This window comes from Pavona decussata, unplaced genomic scaffold (assembly GCF_977016875.1).
Source record: "Pavona decussata unplaced genomic scaffold, jaPavDecu1.1 SCAFFOLD_381, whole genome shotgun sequence".
In the NCBI taxonomy this organism is placed as follows: domain Eukaryota; kingdom Metazoa; phylum Cnidaria; class Anthozoa; order Scleractinia; family Agariciidae; genus Pavona; species Pavona decussata.
The window spans coordinates 2,644,587-2,662,705 of NW_028145755.1; the positions used below are offsets into that span (position 1 = coordinate 2,644,587).

Below are 18,119 nucleotides of genomic sequence, written 5' to 3' on the forward strand. Positions count from 1 at the left end.
AGCTGAAGGTTCTTACATTGCACATCTCTTTTCCTCCTTGGCCCATTTCTCCATAAACTTTGGTACAATAGTCAAAGATCTGTTACTTTTCCCTAAAGCCCACAAGTCATTGTCAACCAAGGGATTCTTAAAACCTTTGATGATCAACCTGCACAAATGAGAGTTGGAATATCTTAAATAAATAAATGAATTTAAATACAGTGTATGCCATGACACTGTCTACAATGTTATTCTATGTTCAAAAACTGTTCTCTGCTAAAAACAAAAAAGGTATTATATACAATGAAAATGATAGAAATATGAGAATCTGCCATCCAGTGCCTAGTAATTAAAATGCATATGGTGACAGGTAACCAGTTGCCTGTGAATACAGACGTATTTCCAGCTGTCGCTTCTCTTTGTTGAAATGAACCTCTGCAAGCCCAAGCTACAAAGCCATTTCCATGACCTAGAAATTTTAAGCCAATCACAGTTGAGCTCATAAAGTCACAGAACCACTACAAGAGATTTGTGCACAGTGTACACATTAACTCATGGAAAAACAATGGCAGACAGCATGAAGGACACCTTTGCCTAAGTGTGCGAGGTTTTCGGTATTGAAAGTTAAATAGTTAAGAGGATACTTCACAAATAAATTGGTAATAAAGCCTTCATAGCTTAGCTCTGCTTAATTAATAAATAAATGTTTATCTTGATCATGAAGGGAAATACTCAAATATACTGAAATTATGCAGGTTTTGTTACTGATCATTAAGATTAGTTTTCAATGTGTAATAATTTGTGTATGCTAGCTCTGTGGCATTTGTTTAGGTTTAGGTTTAGGTTTAAGATTTCAGGCAGCGCTAAATAAAATAATGTTATCTGTGAAGACATAGGATCCGTGGATTTTGTGACTGGTGTTTTCATACTTATGCTATTTATCTGCAGTGAGATTGCAGGATGTTTGTTCATCACGGATATTAGGCTCTAATAGATCCACATCTTTACATTAAGCTCATCATTGCTGTTTCTTGCTTTCGAGAGTTATGGCTTCTTGCAGTTGTTTTCACCTCTCTTGCTTCATAGCTGAAAGACAGGTATTGTGTTCTTGAACCTGACATGTATCTCCATTGTTTTGTGGCTTAGTGTGCATCCCCCATTAAAAAATGTTGATAGGCCTGCACAACTCCTGCAGTTTGCAAATAAATTGCTAATAAAGCCTTACTTTTTTATAGCTTAGCTATGCTTAATGATGATTATCTTGATCATGAAAGGAAATACTCAAATAAATACCAAATGGAGGTTTTCTTACTGATCATTCTGAGCTGTTTGGATTAGTTTTTGATATGCCATTGTGTATGCTGTAACCCTGTGGCATTGTCTGTCGCGTGGAGCACTCGAGTTTCATTCTATCATGTAATCTGATTGGCCAATAAGAAAACAAAAGCTGCTACAATATACGTCATGGAAATGGCTTTGCAGGTCAGGTTTGCAGACGTTATTTTTGGCGGAGAGAAGCAACAACCAGAAATACGTCCGCATTTGCAGGCTAAGTAACCAGTTGATCTCATCTGAATGCTACATGATTTTTTTTCCTGGCCAGATTAACCTTCTGATTTCTAAATCAAAATCAGTCAGCAATGACGCAGTCTGTTCTGTAATGGACTGATCAATATCAATAAGTGTGTACATGTAAGTGTACAATTTGATCCAAATTTGATCATTTAATGATCTCATCCAATCTTGTGGTCAAATAATAATCCAGATTTTACTTAGACCCAACATATTCATGAATTAAACTCACCCATTAAGCCACCAGAAAGTCAGTTTTGAGAAGATGTTAGCCTTTTCCTCGGGACACTGGTTCTATTACAACCACAAAACATGAAAAGAAAGTCTAGCATATGCATTATTGTCAACTTCAGTATCTTAATTTCTTACAATTTTCTTGCATCCCTTTGAGGACAAGTATAAGAGATAAATCACTCCACATAATGACTTGAAGAATTAGAAAAAATGAAAAAAAAAATTACAATAAAGTTATTAATTTTGGCTTGTAAAAGTACGAAAAGGTTCAAAGGCTAAAGGTAAATGCCTCACCCTGAAGATGACTGAATAGTCGAAAACATTAGGTGGTTCCTTTTTAAAATCATTTTCAATTGATAAGTTTTTTAGCCTTTAAACCTTTTTCATAATATAACAAAGTTGAAGAAGCAAACCAACAGGCCATACATTTAATATGTTAATAATATTAATAGCATGGCGAAGGAGAATAATGAAAAAATAATACTGACACAACTTGAGGTTGGCCAAGATACTAAGCAGTATAATAGCAGTTTGTAGTCTTTGACTGGGTCGTTGCACTGTAAATATATTTTTTGAATTAATAACAGTCATGGCATACTAACCCTGTTCACCACATCTCTTTCAGCTGGAGCCTCGGGAAAGAATCTCAGATCAACACTTGAGTTCACTAAATCTGCTGTCAATTCAACATTATGACTCAACTCTTCACTCCTAGCAAAAAGCAATAATTAGAGTCAAAATAAGAACATTTTAATAACAAAGTTGGAATTATTCAGGGGATTTACTAGAAGCCAGGACCTGGGTACTGTCCCCATTTACGCTAAACATGGTACCTTCCTTTGGCCAGATTCAAAGCCAGTCTAAACAAAACAACTTAATAAGTGGTACCCCTCTATTCACCACTAAGAACTCTCCTACCACAAAAATTAGTGAAAACCCCATAATATCTGCTCAACTAGTAAACAAATTTAACTTCCAAGATGTGCAACAATTTTTCTAATCAAGGTTTTAATTCCTGTTTTGTACAATAACCAGACTCCTTGATTATCCTAGACTTTATTAAAAAAAAAAAAAGAAAATAATGCTGTATGAAACAGCCAGCATTGCCAAGTTAGCCTAAAAATGCAGTTAAATGTAAGCTAACAACATTCATCAGGCGGTCAGTGGCTGTCAGTGGTTAGTGCATGCCCAGAGCATGGCATTGTGGTAGCACATCTGAATGTGGCAGAGCGTAGCGGACTATCTGTGGAGTTTCTGGTTGGTTTGTCTTGGTTTTCCTGCGCCTCCCTGTCTCCCAGTGTGACAGGTGTCAGGAATCAAGTATGCGCTGGGGCTCATGGCTGTGTTGTGGGGATTGCCAGCATTGGGAATGCATTACTGTCTAGAGACCTGCAGGTGGTCAGGGCAGGCCCCTGGACTTCCCAGGAACCCATCTTCCACCCAACTTGGTGCAGTTGGTAATGGTTCTTATAATCAAAAGTTCTTATAAGTACATTGTATATTTTGTGTCTATAGATCAAGAAATTAAGCTATTTTTACTTGGGCCGTGAGGCACCAGGGTAAGCTCCCGGTCACATTCTTTTTTATTTTTTTTCTTTGTGTCGTGATTGTCCAAGAGATAACAAGACTTCGTATATGACCACATGACATGTCACATACAGGATGGCGGATGCAAGACAAATGAGACTTTGGCATTCATAGAGAGAAGTACCTCGAAAATTCTTAATGACTACTTTAAATCATTTCTGTCCAGACACGTAAATATCCGGACTTGATCAGTGATAATGGAAAACGTTAATAATAATAATTTATTACTTATTCGGCGCAAATATCTATATGAATATATTCAAATGCGCCTTACAAGTTACATTCAAATAATAATAAAATAATAAAACTAATATACTAAAACTATCCAATCCATATCTAATATATAAGCTAAAAATTACACAGAGTCAAAAATGTAAAATTCTTAAAAATAACAAGCATGCGTTTTCCTAAAAAGATGAGTTTTCACTAAGGACTTAAAAACGTCCATTGTCTTAGCATTTCTAATGTCATTTGGGAGACCGTTCCACAGTCCTGGAGACGCAACTTGAAATGCTCTGTCTCCCAATGTCTTTTTTGTTTTTGTAGCATTATAAGGTTGTAATAGTAGCTGTGGCGATGATCTTAAATTATAATTTGTTCGTTCCCTAGTTCTAATTAAATCGGAAATATATAGTGGAGCAATTAGCCCTGTATTGCCTTAAAGGTTAAAATTAGCTCTTTGTATTCAATTCTAAAAGACACAGGCAGCCAATGTAGCTGATAAAGAACAGGTGTTATATGTTCAAATCTAGGAATAATATCCACGATTCTGATGCAATGAAATTTTCAGATCTTCTGGAATCTTTCGGTCTCAAACAACATGTGACTGGACCTACGCACAAAGATGGCCACACCTCAGATCTCATTGTCACGCGATGCTCTGATTGTATCCTATCCGCGTCACCTTAAGTTGATTTTGACGTTTGCAAAAGTTTACGTTTTAATACAATGTCGGCGATCACCACAAGATTTGGTAGAATTGAAAGCGAAGAACACTTGAATGTGGCCTTCACGACGTAGCCTTTGTGGCCAACGTAACCGGGGAAGGAGAGGGGAGGGCCCCAAATTCCCTCATTTTTTCTCGTTTCCCTCGCTCCCCCTCCCTTTCCGCAATGAATTCTATGAGTCACTGTTCTTCGAATCAAAATGGCATCAGCTGTGAAGCATTCGCAAACGGTTCCCCTTAGCTCCAGAGGGTTCTGGAGTCGTTAGAATAAAAAGGCGATGGCAATGATGGCACCTCGAGTGGAGAAGAAAGCGATCTGTATCGTCGGCTGCAACATACAAGCAACAGATCGAGGTATTAAACTGTCCTACGTGACTGTGTTAGTACGTAAGCACACAAATGCGTTTCAGATCACTTTACTCTCTAGTTCTGGCCATTCAATCCACAACAGTGATAGAACTTATTCCACTAGAATTTATCAACTTTAACAGAAACGACATTTGCTTCCCTAGAGGGGGATTTTCTATTTCCAAGGCGAAGACTCTTAAAACTTTATGCGATGAACAGACGCAAAGAAACTTAATCTGTTTATATTTCTATTTTTATGGTGTCTTTTGTACATCTTTAACTGTCGAAGTTTTTCGACCATTCATATTTCATCTTTTCATTACTAGCACTTTAAAAATATTCGAAAGGTTTATATCATTTTTCACATAGCTTTTTTAGTTCCTCAAGATTAGTTTTGTTTAACTGAAAATTCGGCAACTAAATCACTCAATGACCCTGCAGGCCAAGACAGATACAGATCCGACTCACATTAACCATTGAAAAACAATCAATGTAGAAACGGTTACTTAATGCTTTCCCCTGTATTTCATTTATGAATATAAACAACGGACATTGAAAAATGTACGATGATAACGTACGCGTGATGCGTAACGTTACTCTTGATCACACTGGAAATTACGATCTGATAGCGTCAGTGACCCGGCGTCACACGGATACATATCCAGACTCACGGTTAGTGTTGAAAAATAATCAATGTACAAACAGCTCTTGTCTCCACATGAAAGGTGAAAACGTAAGGATTAAAGCCCGGGGATTTTAAAAAGCATCCACATGAAGCACAAGGTATTCTACTAAACAAATGTTATTTTCCCCTGTATTTCATTCTGACTGCAATTAAGGCAATTCTATCTGGTGTTTTACTGTTTCCTTATTGCCTCACTATATCTCTACATCTACCGATTTTGGGGGGGGTTAGCGATGCTGGAGGTTATCACTGCTGAAAGATCGTAGGCTTACGCATCACGCAGTCAAATATGGCCCGAGTTTAAGCTGGTAAAAGCTTCTTGTTAATTATAACATTGAGGGCAAAATGCTGATTGGTCAAAACAGAGGGCATTTTTTTTTAATTTTCCTTTCGCCGAGGGCAAAATTACTCACTGTTGATTGGTTTAGCGTCGAAAAATACTTGCCCCTGATTGACTGAGCCTGCCATTTCTACATTTAGTTGGTTTTTCATTTTGTGCTGCAGCAGCAGCAGATTCTTTCAGGTTCTTTGGAGTTTGACTTTTTTAGCCAGATTGTACCAAAATTTCTTGGAAATCAAGTGCTTCAGCTATGAAGGAAATTCCTAAAGGTGAACTTTCATTTCTTACAAGAAACAGCAAAAGATTGTTTGTGTCAAAAGCTAAAAACCTAGATTGGATTTGTTTGATTGAAAAACTGAAATCATTCATGGCCCCGATCAAGTGCTTTCACCTCACTGTGGCTCCTTTCAATGAACGATAACTGAACAATGATAACAATGCCCTTTTGATGCAAGGAAGAAACAGGTCAAATTCAGTGGAAGAAATTACTGGCTAGAAGTTCCTTTTTTGGACCCACCATTTGCTATTTTTATCCATCTGCGTTTGTGTGATTTTCAGGCGGTGGAAAGCTTATTCACAATGCAGGTGAATCAATTAATTATTGCTTACATTTGGGAAAACTTTGAAAATACGAATGAAAATAAATCCTTAAATCTACTTGGCCTCATGCAATTACATCAACTAATATTACCCAACAGTTTAGGGTTTGTTGCTGCAGCAGGTCACAAAACTAATTTTATATACAAGTGTTGTCCCTTGCATCTGTCCATCTCTGTACTATCACTACATATTGTAAACAAATGCAGACCCTCAGGCGGTAATAAGCGTTGGAGAAACCAGCCACCACAAGGAAAGTATATGCTAGCCAGTCAAAATTAAGAAAAGCCTAGTCTCTAGCTAAGGGTTACAACAACATCCAGTAAGACTGTGAACTTCAAAATGTTCCATTAAAAGAACTTTGGTTATTAAATGTATACTTTGATATAACACATCTTTCCTTACTCTTCATTTGTTAAATCATCCTTCAATGGCACAACACATGAACTGGGAATGTAACCCTTTTCTCCACTGTCAAGATGCTTTACATAAAGCCACCAGTCTACATCTCTGCCGAGAACATCGAACTTGTCCCCTCTTTTTACAACCAGCTGAGCAGAAATATCTGGGGCAGTGAAGACAGCTTCCTCTGTTTCAAGGTCATCATCCTGATTTGGGTCATGGGTAGATACTGCTATAACCACCAGACTCTTTTCTGTTTGTTCTGCCATATTATGTTGCATAACAAAGCAATACAAGCCCACAATCTCCTTAGATGATGCCCTGTTATAGAAAAAAAATAAATCAATAGATTACAGTCAACTCCTGAACATTCACACCTTCAACAGAAATTGAAAAAGGTTTGAGTTATCGGGAGTTTGAGTAATCAGGATTCGAGAACAAATGACTGGATATAAGAAAAAAATGGTGTTTACTTTGTATTTCTTTTCATAAGGTGTACATTTCAGGGAAATTTAATTGTGGAGAAGTCGAGCGAAAATGGAACATTATTACTAAATTAATCCGAACTTAACGTAACGTGAAACAAAAGAAAGAAAAGCAGCAGGAGAAAACTAGGTAGAGCGAACATCGCCGGGCTACTGTATACTACACCAGTGAAACCTGAACTGGACTGGCACACATGGCTGCTTCAAAATAAATTCAATGTTTTGGACTACAGCAATTAGTTTTGACCTGTCACGTCTTGACAAACATGGTTCGCGTATTTGAGGGTAATATTATATAGAAAATGACCTGAAGGGAAACGAAAATTGCTTCTGGAGTGAACTGTATATACAACCATATATATGAGTCACCAGTGGTTAACTTTGTGTTATGGTTAATTTGTGACCCTTCATCTCAAAGACTTCAAGGTAATTGTGTTGCAGACTGATTTGTTGCTATTAAATATGTTTACAAGACATCTGTACTTCGATTTCGATTTTGCAATTCTAAGATAAGAAATAATACTGTTTTGCAACGCAAGAATTATCATAATGGTCATTTTAATATACTGGTACTTTACGTAACTCTGTTTAACTTTATTTTTGTGTGTATTCATGTGTGTTTGTTCTTGTGTCCCTGACCTTAACAATTAAATATCTTTTCTTACAGCTGGCTGGCTGGCATTTTTAACTTCTAGGTTATTTCGGGCAGCCAGCACCCCTATCATCTATTCTATGTATATGTTTATATTTTCTATTGTAATTATAATGGGGTGGAATAAAGTATTGTTGTTGTTGTTGTTGCCTGATTGCACATAATTTTGATCAGCTCTAGTCTTTCAGGTTAGGGATGGGGGGGGGGAGCGGGGATTGGTGAGGGATAAGCTAGAGCTCAATTCCCCCAGCCCCTGCAGATGGAAACAAGCCAACCATGTCCAACAAGTTCATCTGCACATACCCAGTACTTGACCTAAGACTAAAGGAACACACAATGCTACTTTCACAGGTTACCCAACATCCCTGGATGCCACCTCCTCTGCAGACAGCAAATTTTCTGCCGCTGACTGCTCTCAGCTACATTGTCCTTTGGATTTGTTAAGATTGGCTGGTATATTAATGATAAATGTAACTGTACTAAAATATGAGTTATTGCTCACACTCCACTGAAATGTTGATGCTCAACTCCACGGCAAAATATATGAACCGTGGTCCTTTAATGATGGTAATTAAACCATGTGCATTATTACATTTGCATTGTGTACAGAGATCTTGAAAATTGTAATCATTCATGCTACGCCAAAAATTTTCTTTGTAAACATAACCTTATAAAGCTTATATGAAAGCTCATTGGCGTTTTTCTTTGTTTTGTTTTTTGAGGTTCTCTTTGAGAGATAACTGTGATTCTGTCCTGAGTGCCTTGATTTAATACAAGGAATCTTTAAAATCAGTGTTACTTATTCATGGGCAGCGTTGGAAAACTAGATATGCCTCGGTAAACTAAAGACTTGCCCGATTTATTCAGCATGATCAACCTAGCGTGCGACTAACGCCCTAACCTGTCGCCATCAAATTGCACAGCTAATGACCACGATCGGTACAAAGAAACATATCTAGAACTGTCTGGGCGGCTGCCTGGGAATGAAATGACTTCGATGCGAAACAAGAAATGCATAAGCTACGTTAGGGTCGTAATCAAAGATTATTGCAAACAGATCAGCTTAAATATTCTGTGCTTAATACAAAATACTAAAGGTGTAAACTTGACTGGAACCAGTGGAACGCGCACGCGAAGTAAGCTTATATAAATTGGTAATCACTTGCTTTTGAAATCCTAAGGTTAACAGTCTTAAACTTAACAGTGATTGGGGCACCTGATCATGAGCCCCAATTAAAAAGAAATAGATCAAAATTCAAAACTCTGCATAAATTCTGTTTACAAAGGTCCGAGATTTTGCATGCAGCCTGCAGTGCAGCAGTGTCATGCAAGCATGACGGTAGCATAAAACTTACTTTGAACTGAGATGATCGCAAACTTACAAATAATATTACAGACACCTGCTAACGGCAGGTCGTATCTCAAGAAAACGTTTTGCTTTACTAACCTTTTAACCTTTTATAGCAGAGAACATATCGGCTACTCGCTTCTCAAGAAGTTCTCATGTCCGGGGCTAGCGAAGGGAGTGTTTTGACGGTTTTATCGAGAAAAGGACTGGGCATGAGTGTCATGACGTCACATTATTTGTTTGGCGGGAATCTGGCAAAAAAATGCAAACTAGCCTAATAAATAATACATTACTTAATTAAAAAAAGTACCGGATCCAGGATCCTTTAAAAAGGATCTAATCAGCCAGCAACAAATTGTAGAACAAATAACGCAAAAAAGGGCAACGCGCAACGCTGATTTCTCGATCAAGGAAGTATATTCTTCCAAAATTTCAAAAAGCACAGCCTTTCTTCTTCAGGGTATATTTTTTTGTCCATCTTTTCGGGGCCGAAAGGAATTTTGAGAATCAAACGCCATGGGTACGGGGTGGGAATCACTACCCGCCGTCGAAAAAAATTTGCTACATTTGGCCGCGTTTAGGATTAGGGTGACTTGCACCGTTTGCAACGTCTTACATGGTTGGTCGAGAGGACAAAACAACGAACAAAAGAACAATGCTCCCAACCCTAAAAAACAATGCAGCTGCAGGTTATGAGGGTCCCTTGAAAATAGAGCTTTTGAAAGGTGCGGGTCTACTGTTAGGATTGGATAAAAGAGGGTTTTAGGCTGATTTTATAAATGTTGCAAATCCTACTGGCACTGCCACAATGAAAACCATTTAACAATGTACTGCTTTGGTCTTCATAACGGACAGATCTGCTAAAAAGGCACCTCGTGCTTTACCCATCCGTGCCTTGATGACTTTGCTGGCGCTGTAAAGCTCATTCCCTCGACTCCCCGTCGTGACTGGTGATTAGATGTACAGCCGGTGCATTGATGCACAAATCTTGTATTTTCTAGCTGTATATTAATGGCTGATATGTATAGAGGGTCTGTTTTACGCACTTGTTGATCTGTTGGATTCTTCTGGAGCTCGAGGTGAAGGCGTATTGATAAAAGAACAGCCAGGTTATCAGCAAAGCTGACGTCCTCCAAGTGTAAAAAGAGGATCTAGTGAAATCCTGTACTCTGACTCAGAATCATACAATATTCAGAAATAGCGACTGAAAGCTTTCTTTTTTTCTGGTGGCACCTTTGATTTGTTAAAGTTGCCAGCTTACCATTTATCTCTTCATCTCTTATTCCTCGCAAGATTTTACCCAGAATTCAGAATTACCAGAATTATCGCGATGTAGTGTTTCTGGAACTTAACCTTGAAGAAAATGTGGATGAAAACCAGAACTGAAATGTTTTGAAAAAGGTTGTCGAACTTGACTTTCAACAACAACAACAACAACAATTATCCTCAACATTAGCCATACAGTTTTTCCTTCATCTCTTATGTGCTATCTAATCTAATAAAAACATGGGAAAATTTCAGAACTAAGACTTCCACTGATGTAGTTGTCGACTCAAGAACTATAAAGACTCTGTAAACAATCTGATTTTTATTGACAGTGGTACAAAGAGGGTTGGGTTGTTGTCCACTGAAATCACTCGGCTGCAATCGCTCCATGTGTTACTTTTTTCTTGGCAGTCTCAGTTTACCCACGAGAAAAGAGCTTCTTCATTTCAGTGAGGTATTCTGTAGTTGACAAAAAAACTGCGAGCATCCAGGAATGAAATACTTTCAGTTTCATATCATAACTATGAAACCTCGACAAGAAAGACATAAGATTCCCTGAACGATTGAGCTCCTCTTGAGTGACAAAGTTCTCAGACAGTCATATTGCCAGTGAATTCATAAAACATAATAAAACGCGTCCAAGCTAATTTCTCTTGTGAAATAACGGTCAAAATATTTCTAATTGAGTAACACGTTTGCGTCACTCTTTTGAGTCCTTTGTTATGATGAACAAAGCACCTCCACTCCCTCCCTTCGGGGGCCATTACAAATTCGATTTAGACCCGATTATAATAGAAGCTTCTTTTCTCAAGGGACATCAAAACAATATGTCGCGCTCATTTTGTGAAGCTAAAAGGTTTCTGATTGGTCAAATGTAAACGGCGGTTGAGTAGTTCACGAAAATGCTGTTAAAAATCCTGTCGGAAGCGTTCAAAGTCACTTAATATCTCGTACATTTGAGAAGCGACATAAACCGGTTTAAAATAACTGATTTTTATACGTGTTTAAACCAAGAAATCTTGCAACTTTTAAGTCTAAAATGGTTGAGCAGACTGAGGTTGAGAGGAGCAGCTCACCTGATGTCAGAACACAAGGTTCAACGGATTGGGAAATCACAACGACCGATCAATTTGAAGATGACGAGGTATAGTAAGCAAGTAATCTGCAACTGCAAGCTCCCTCTCTTTTTATTTCAACTATGAAAGCATTGTTTATTTTTGTTTGTTTAGTTATTCAACTATCAAGTCGATAGTTTCGGATAGACGGTCACCTCATTCAGAATTGATTAATTTTTGTTCATCCGGGCCGGCATCGTAGGCAGAGCCTGGAAAGCTGGAGAATGAAATACCATAAGGATGTCACGAACTTCAAGGAAGATTGAACATAACGTTTTATGTTAAAGTTAAGTTTTCCATAAGTCCTAAACATTTTTTTTTTTTGCAGTAGTCTTACAAGTATGTCTAACAACTTGAGAGTTCCATTCTGAATGCTCTCGGAAGTTTGAATTACTGTCCCTCGTGATGACGACCTTTGTCAAATCCAGTCCGCCAGTGCAGAAATCAGGGCCTAGTCGGCCTAGTCTTGTATATGATCTTTAAGTTGAATTTGTTCCTTAAGGTGTAGTTATTTTCCATCCTCAATCTCGCTGCTACACCGTTATTGAAAAACTCTGAGACAACTTAATATGAAGTTACGTTTATGTCCCGGAACAGTAGGGTACTGAAAAAGTGGTGTCATGTCAATTTAATGCTTCCCTTTATAGCAACTTCAAAGTTATTTCCTTGTAATATCCTGAAAGAAAAAATCAGCCCTTTTACCATTATCACTAACCATTTCAACTTAAGTGCATCGTCCAAAACAAAGCAAAGGACATGTATTGAGAAATCCAAGTGATGTTGTCACACGTGATCCTATTATGACGTCATAGTATAAAAGGCACTGTTTTGAAACTGATTTCAGGTGATCTGGAGTAGCCTTACAGCTTGTGAAACAATGTCATAAACGCTAGCAATTGGTTTGTTTTTTGGTCCATAGAAACATTTTTGTTTGCTTCTGATATATTTCGTGGCTAACATGTTGCTGTTTTGGTGGAGTGGTACACCAATCGAGCAAAAGCGTAATAAGTGCAACTTTTCAATGTTAAATATTTTTTATATTCAATATTGCCACTGAAGAATATATTTTTTATCATAATTTGACTCTTGACAAAGACTTAACACAAAAAATTAACGCTTATCTCATGAGTTTTGATTTCAGCAAAAAATAACATAACGTATATTTCATACATTTATCAGAATTTGAACAAAAATTTCAGAATATATTTTAACTGATAGCTAACTGATTGAAAAACGTCGGGGGGACCAAATTATCTCGTTTATACATAACACTACACAGCAAGACTGTTATGAGGGTTGGCTAGAAATTAAAAACTTTAAATTGTGGTTTCTCTTTTAATAAATAATTTATGTAGAAAATTAATTCAACGAGTGGTGAAGCACGCGGACACATGCAGGACGGATGAGAGCATAATCAGTTTCTCCTCAGCCATGTCTCGCCTCCAGTTCACTCAAGGGAAACCTCCTAATTCTCGGTTTCAGCCGCCAATTTCACCTCCAAAATCTGTGTCCAAAGCGCCAACAATTTATGTTTCTAAAGTTACGGTATGTTTAGTCTGTGATAAAACATCTTCAACGATTTCTATATTCAATGTCATAAAATAAGTCACTATGGCATAAAAACCAATGTTTCGTCTGTGTGATTTCTCCATTTTCTTTACAAATTAGATTCAACTTGGTGGCAACACGAACGAATCAAGTAGAAAGGTAAGAGTAAAACAGAAAATGCCATTTCCGTAGAAACTATATACCTGATAACATTTGCTTTGTTTACAGTACAGTTCTGTTTTTGTCCGTTGAAACTTTTTGTTCAATTTTTGTATTTCCATGGTTACTTTTTTACTATTTATAATAACGTGTAAATCTTAAATCCAAGAATGGTCAAATCAAACTGACGCACAATTTCTGTTTTTCACTTGGCCAACGTTTTAAGAGGCTCTGTGAATATTAATATTAAGAAAACGGCGTGTTCAAAAGTTCGCTGCAGGGAACGCTTTGTTGAAAGAATCACAAAAGCTTGCACCTGTACAACTACAGGAAAATAACTTGCATTCGTTTTCGTTTGCCTTTCATTTTTTTTTTCTTTTGCATATTCAAAAGCAAACCGTAAAAAATTAAAGTCAAAAGCATTTTTTTAAGTCAAGTTGATAATGGCAACCCTGCATTCAAGTTAGGGAGATCCAAACCAAATTGAACGAAGAGACTCAACCTGAACTGAATAATTTAGACGAATTGCTTTCGTTGAAAGCGTTTTTTCCAATTTACACGTAAATTTGGCCGGGCATCGATTTCAGTTGATTTAAGATCCAGAATCCTCATCTTCTAAATTTCTTCGTAGTGCATCTTTTGATATCCTCTTTTTCTACTAAAGGTGGTCACTCAATAAAACCCTCTCATATCATTTTTTTTTTTCAATTCGATTGACAGTTGTCTACTTCGCGCACAACTCCTTCATCAACACCTTCACCTCAGCGTCAAGCAAGCAACCATTCCTCCACCGTCTCCGAGAAAAACAACTTAAGAGATAGCTTGTCTTATTCTGTGTTGAGCCAGGAGGCAAAAAGACCCATGGAGGGTACCCCAAGAACCTCAACACCAGAACCGCCAACGTCTATGAGCCTACGAGGTAAACAGGAAAAAGTCAGCGGTGTATCTCACGAAGGGATCTTATCGGGCATGGAGAGAACAAAAAAAATGTTTCATGTAAGTATTACTGAGGTGAGACAATTCATTAGCCCTTGAAACAATGAAATATTTCCTTGTGAAAACTTACAGGTAATAAACGCTGACAAACAAATCAAGTGAAAGCAACTTAGCCTTTACAAGGTCAACTAATTTGAAACCCGCAGGGGTCGGAATTTGAATGCAATTTCAAAGGGTAACGACTGTGATAAGATGGAAAACAAGAGAAAAAGACGCTAAAGAAACAAAGAGTCGACTCTATAAATAGTCAATTTGCACCCAAGGAGATAAGCTACGAAAATCTTAAGAATGTTGACAAGCTAACAATCTGCTCACGCATAAATTAAAACAGCATCTCACGAAATCAGGAATCACAGAGCCTGATTTGTTCCGTTGCTGTAGTATACTTGGACAAAATTGGCAGTTGTCACAGTTTTTGTTCTCTCAACGTTTGGATGGTAACTATAATGTATTATATCTTTAATTATTCGCTTTGTTGAGTTGAAACAACGCTCTCTTAGCACGAGTTCATAGTGGTTTTACACCACAAGGACGGAATTATCGCCGAATTCATTCTCAGACACTCAATTATTACAAATCAAAACATAATTACACGTAACATAAAAGTCTTTTCACTAACCGTAACAAAATCAGTAGAAGTGACAAAAACACGTCGGCTAAAAGAGGAAACCGTGACGGTACCCCTACATTAAAGACAACTTTATAATTACCGTGCATAACTGAGTTTGAGAAGATTTCGTTTAAGACATTCAAGGAACGGCATGTTTATTTTCTATTGGGTATTTTATCGACCACCGGGGCTCTATAACTCGGTTTCTGTTACTTGGTTACTCTGAACATAGCACTCAATGAAGAACTTTTCTTTTTATCTTAGGATTCTACAACAAACAATGTCAATTCTACACATGAGTTGAACCGAAGTAGCATCAGTCGCTCAGCGCCATTAGAGTTTACCACTCAAAACTCACATTGGTTTCAGTCCGCTAAGAATCACTGGTACTTTGATATGCTAAAGCAGCTGGAAGAATTGAGCTGGAGTTATCAAACCTTGGAGACGGAATATTCCTTCTTGGACAGGCTTATGGGAGAACAAAAGGAAGATATGAAAAAGGCAAAGAGTTGGAACAAGCATCTCAGAAATCAGAATGCATCAAGTAAAGCTTACGAGGTTTATTGACAATAAGATATATTTCTGTATTATACCAACACTTTTAATCCTGGAGTGAAACCTCGACTGTACCGTGGACAATAATGTGCTTTGATTTGTCAGACTACACTGGATAGAAGCATTTAATAGCCATTCCTGAATGGTCATGTCCTTGGCTGGGCTTTTTCATTTGGTTTTAACAAGTTTTATCAATTCTGTTGATAAAACCAAGCATTCGTTTCCACTCCCCCACCGACGCAGCACCACGGCCGGTTTCTTTAGAAACTAACCCCCTTATCTTTATTTTTCTTTTGAGTTTGGAATCGAGTGGAGAATTGGGCGTAGGGACTAATTTTTTTTCAATCATCTTTCCTCAGTGTAATTAATTACAATTGGTAATCAAAGTTTCAAAGAGCATTTGATCTTTTTCAAAGTTGCAAATATCTGCTTGTGGAAAGAGTGTGCAGGTCATCATGGGAGTATCCTGTGGACAAACACTCCGGCTTTACCAAGTGTCTTTGCTGACGTAATTTCCTCATGAAATCTTTCATTTTAGTTATGTTTAGGGAGGAACATTTAGCGAAGATTTAATTTTCTTCGAATTAATTCATTTATGTTTACTGTAATATTTGATTATTTACTTCGTTGGTTTAGTCTTAATAAAAATCTTCGTTTAAGTCATGACTATTTCTTTTGTCGAACTTTTCCCGTCAGCTGTTTTTGGCACTAACCCCCTGTGGGGTATATGGCGGGGAAGGTCGAATCTTACTATCACCTCTCCTCACCTCTCCGTTGTCCGTTGCACGTATGATCGTAACACTCTCCCGCCACTGAATCTTGCTGTACTGTTTAAAATGTTCAAGGTTATCAGACGGCAAGAAAACAATAAAATGTGCAAATTATGGATATCACTTTTTCGTCCTTTGAGCTCTCCGAGTCTCTTAGCCGGTCATCGGGACTCGGCGCGAGAAATGAGGAGCCAGCGTTGGTTTTAGCGTTACGGTTTTTTTTTTTTTGTTTCTTTGCCCCTTGTATCAATTGCATGTGGTCAATGGTTAAAAACGTTCTGCTTTTTTCTTAACCAGAAATGAGACCTGACCATTCGTTTGTTACCGTGGATTAAGGATTTTTTTTCCAGCGAGAAAGAGCAAACCCAAAAGCTGCCGGTCACATTTCGCTTTCTGTACAGGGCTTCTGGGGCCAAAGACAACTAAGGCCTTGGGCAAACGTCGAATCTTAGTCGAACTTAATTCGTCGAACCTATTAATTTTGAAATAGGCGCATGAATGGTGCGACGTTTGCCGCAATTAAGTTCGACTCAAATTAATTGGTTCGACTCCAGCATAAGTTCGACTTGCCAAGTCGGATAATGCGACAGTGGTTCGGCGTTACAGCATACGGCCGTTCTAAACACGCGCTGAACTCAATTCATAAATCATGCAAATTACAAAATAATTGATTCAAATGTGATGGACTGCGCAAACGTCACAAAAATACCGACTCCCCCATCTGCCAAACGCTATTTCCCCCCCTGACGAGCATGCGCTGTACAAAGACAATTTCGCGACCAGAAATGGCGAGCTATCGAAAGTCATTGCTGACATCGCACAGCGTGATGGAAATGTGTTTTTCGTGTTTCATGAACACTAAATATAAATGATTGAAATGCGAATTGCCTATTTGCAATAAATGCTCAGTGTTTGAGTGGTTTTTTTTTTTTCTATTTTTCGCAATTAATTGCCAAAGAAAAGCCCGATGAGCACTGTATTTCGGCATTTCGCTAGAAAGTCCTAGCAATAACTAGCCGCACATCGAGTGAATAGGGACCTTACGAATGCAAGACGGTGACGCCAACGCAAACGTCATTTGGAAGTATAACTTTATTTCATTTGAGCTACTTCGCGATTATTTTAACTCATTCAACTTGTATACACAAACGACAAACTAGCCAGGAAAGAAAATTGGTAGGAGTACCGTTCAAGTAAAGGAGGAGAATGAAAAATTCACTCCCGTGGGTTCACGTTCTCAACAAAACCTTGAATTTGGTCATTTCACGTTGTTGTTTTACAGAGGACGACAAAGAAATGTACCAAAATTTAAAACGCACGTGCGGAGCGATTGTTTTTGCTCATTAAGCTTTTTGTGTTGTGGCGTTGTCGTCGCCGTCGCCGTGGTGTTTTCGTAAGGTCCCTAATAGCACGGGGACACGTGCTTATTCCCGTGTTTCACGAAGTGCAACTTGAGAATTAGGGTCTACGCAGGTTCGACGTTTGCTACCACACTGGAATTAAGTCGACTCTTTGTCGAACCCTTTTTTTAATAAATTCGACGCGACTTAGATTCGACGTTTGCCCTAGGCCTAAGTCGCGTCGAATTTATTAAAAATAGGTTCGACAAAGAGTCGACTTAATTACAGTGTGGTAGCAAACGTCGAACCTGCGTAGACACTAATATTCACAAGTTGCACTTCGTGAAACACGGGAAATAAGCACGTGTCCCCGTGCTATTAGAGACCTTACGAAAACACCACGGCGACGGCGACGACAGCGCCACAACACAAAAGGCTTAATGAGCAAAAACAATCGCTCTGCACGTGCGTTTTACATTTTGGTACATTTCTTTGTCGTCCTCTGCAAAACAACAATGTGAAATGACCCAATTCAAGGTTTTGTGGAGAACGTGAACCAACGGGAGTGAATTTTTCATTTTCTTC

General features: G+C 38.1%; 2 protein-coding genes across 3 annotated transcripts in view; one reads left to right on the plus strand and one right to left on the minus strand.

Moving 5' to 3' along the window:
• LOC146452119 (multidrug resistance-associated protein 1-like) overlaps positions 1 to 9,359 on the minus strand; it is a 28,736-nt gene extending 19,377 nt beyond the window's left edge. Inside the window, exons 1-5 of the mRNA XM_085098529.1 lie at positions 9,275 to 9,359; positions 6,694 to 7,011; positions 2,388 to 2,496; positions 1,784 to 1,845; positions 17 to 148 (exon numbers count right to left, since the gene is read on the minus strand). Of these exons, the coding sequence (XP_084954655.1) occupies positions 17 to 148; positions 1,784 to 1,845; positions 2,388 to 2,496; positions 6,694 to 6,971 (581 nt within the window). The 5' untranslated portion in view covers positions 6,972 to 7,011; positions 9,275 to 9,359. The remainder of the gene's footprint in view (positions 1 to 16; positions 149 to 1,783; positions 1,846 to 2,387; positions 2,497 to 6,693; positions 7,012 to 9,274) is intronic.
• On the plus strand, positions 4,133 to 16,090 carry LOC146452120 (uncharacterized). 2 transcript variants are annotated; one of them, XM_085098531.1, is made up of 4 exons: positions 4,133 to 5,449; positions 13,225 to 13,263; positions 13,984 to 14,259; positions 15,134 to 16,090. In XM_085098531.1, the coding sequence occupies exons 1-4, from the start codon at positions 5,438 to 5,440 to the stop codon at positions 15,434 to 15,436; spliced, it is 630 nt and encodes a 209-aa protein (XP_084954657.1). In that variant the 5' UTR covers positions 4,133 to 5,437; the 3' UTR covers positions 15,437 to 16,090. The 2 variants fall into 2 exon arrangements, with proteins under 2 accessions (XP_084954657.1, XP_084954656.1); XM_085098530.1 differs by lacking the exon at positions 4,133 to 5,449 and adding an exon at positions 12,920 to 13,101.
• Positions 16,091 to 18,119: the final 2,029 nt, after the last annotated feature.

Bases quoted from the DNA above. Each gene is read 5' to 3' on its own strand.
- LOC146452120 (XM_085098530.1), top strand. From the start codon at position 12,988: ATGTCTCGCCTCCAGTTCACTCAAGGGAAACCTCCTAATTCTCGGTTT. The intron at 13,102-13,224 runs GTATGTTTAGTC...TTTACAAATTAG, and splicing joins TTTATGTTTCTAAAGTTACG to ATTCAACTTGGTGGCAACAC. The intron at 13,264-13,983 runs GTAAGAGTAAAA...TTCGATTGACAG, and splicing joins CGAACGAATCAAGTAGAAAG to TTGTCTACTTCGCGCACAAC.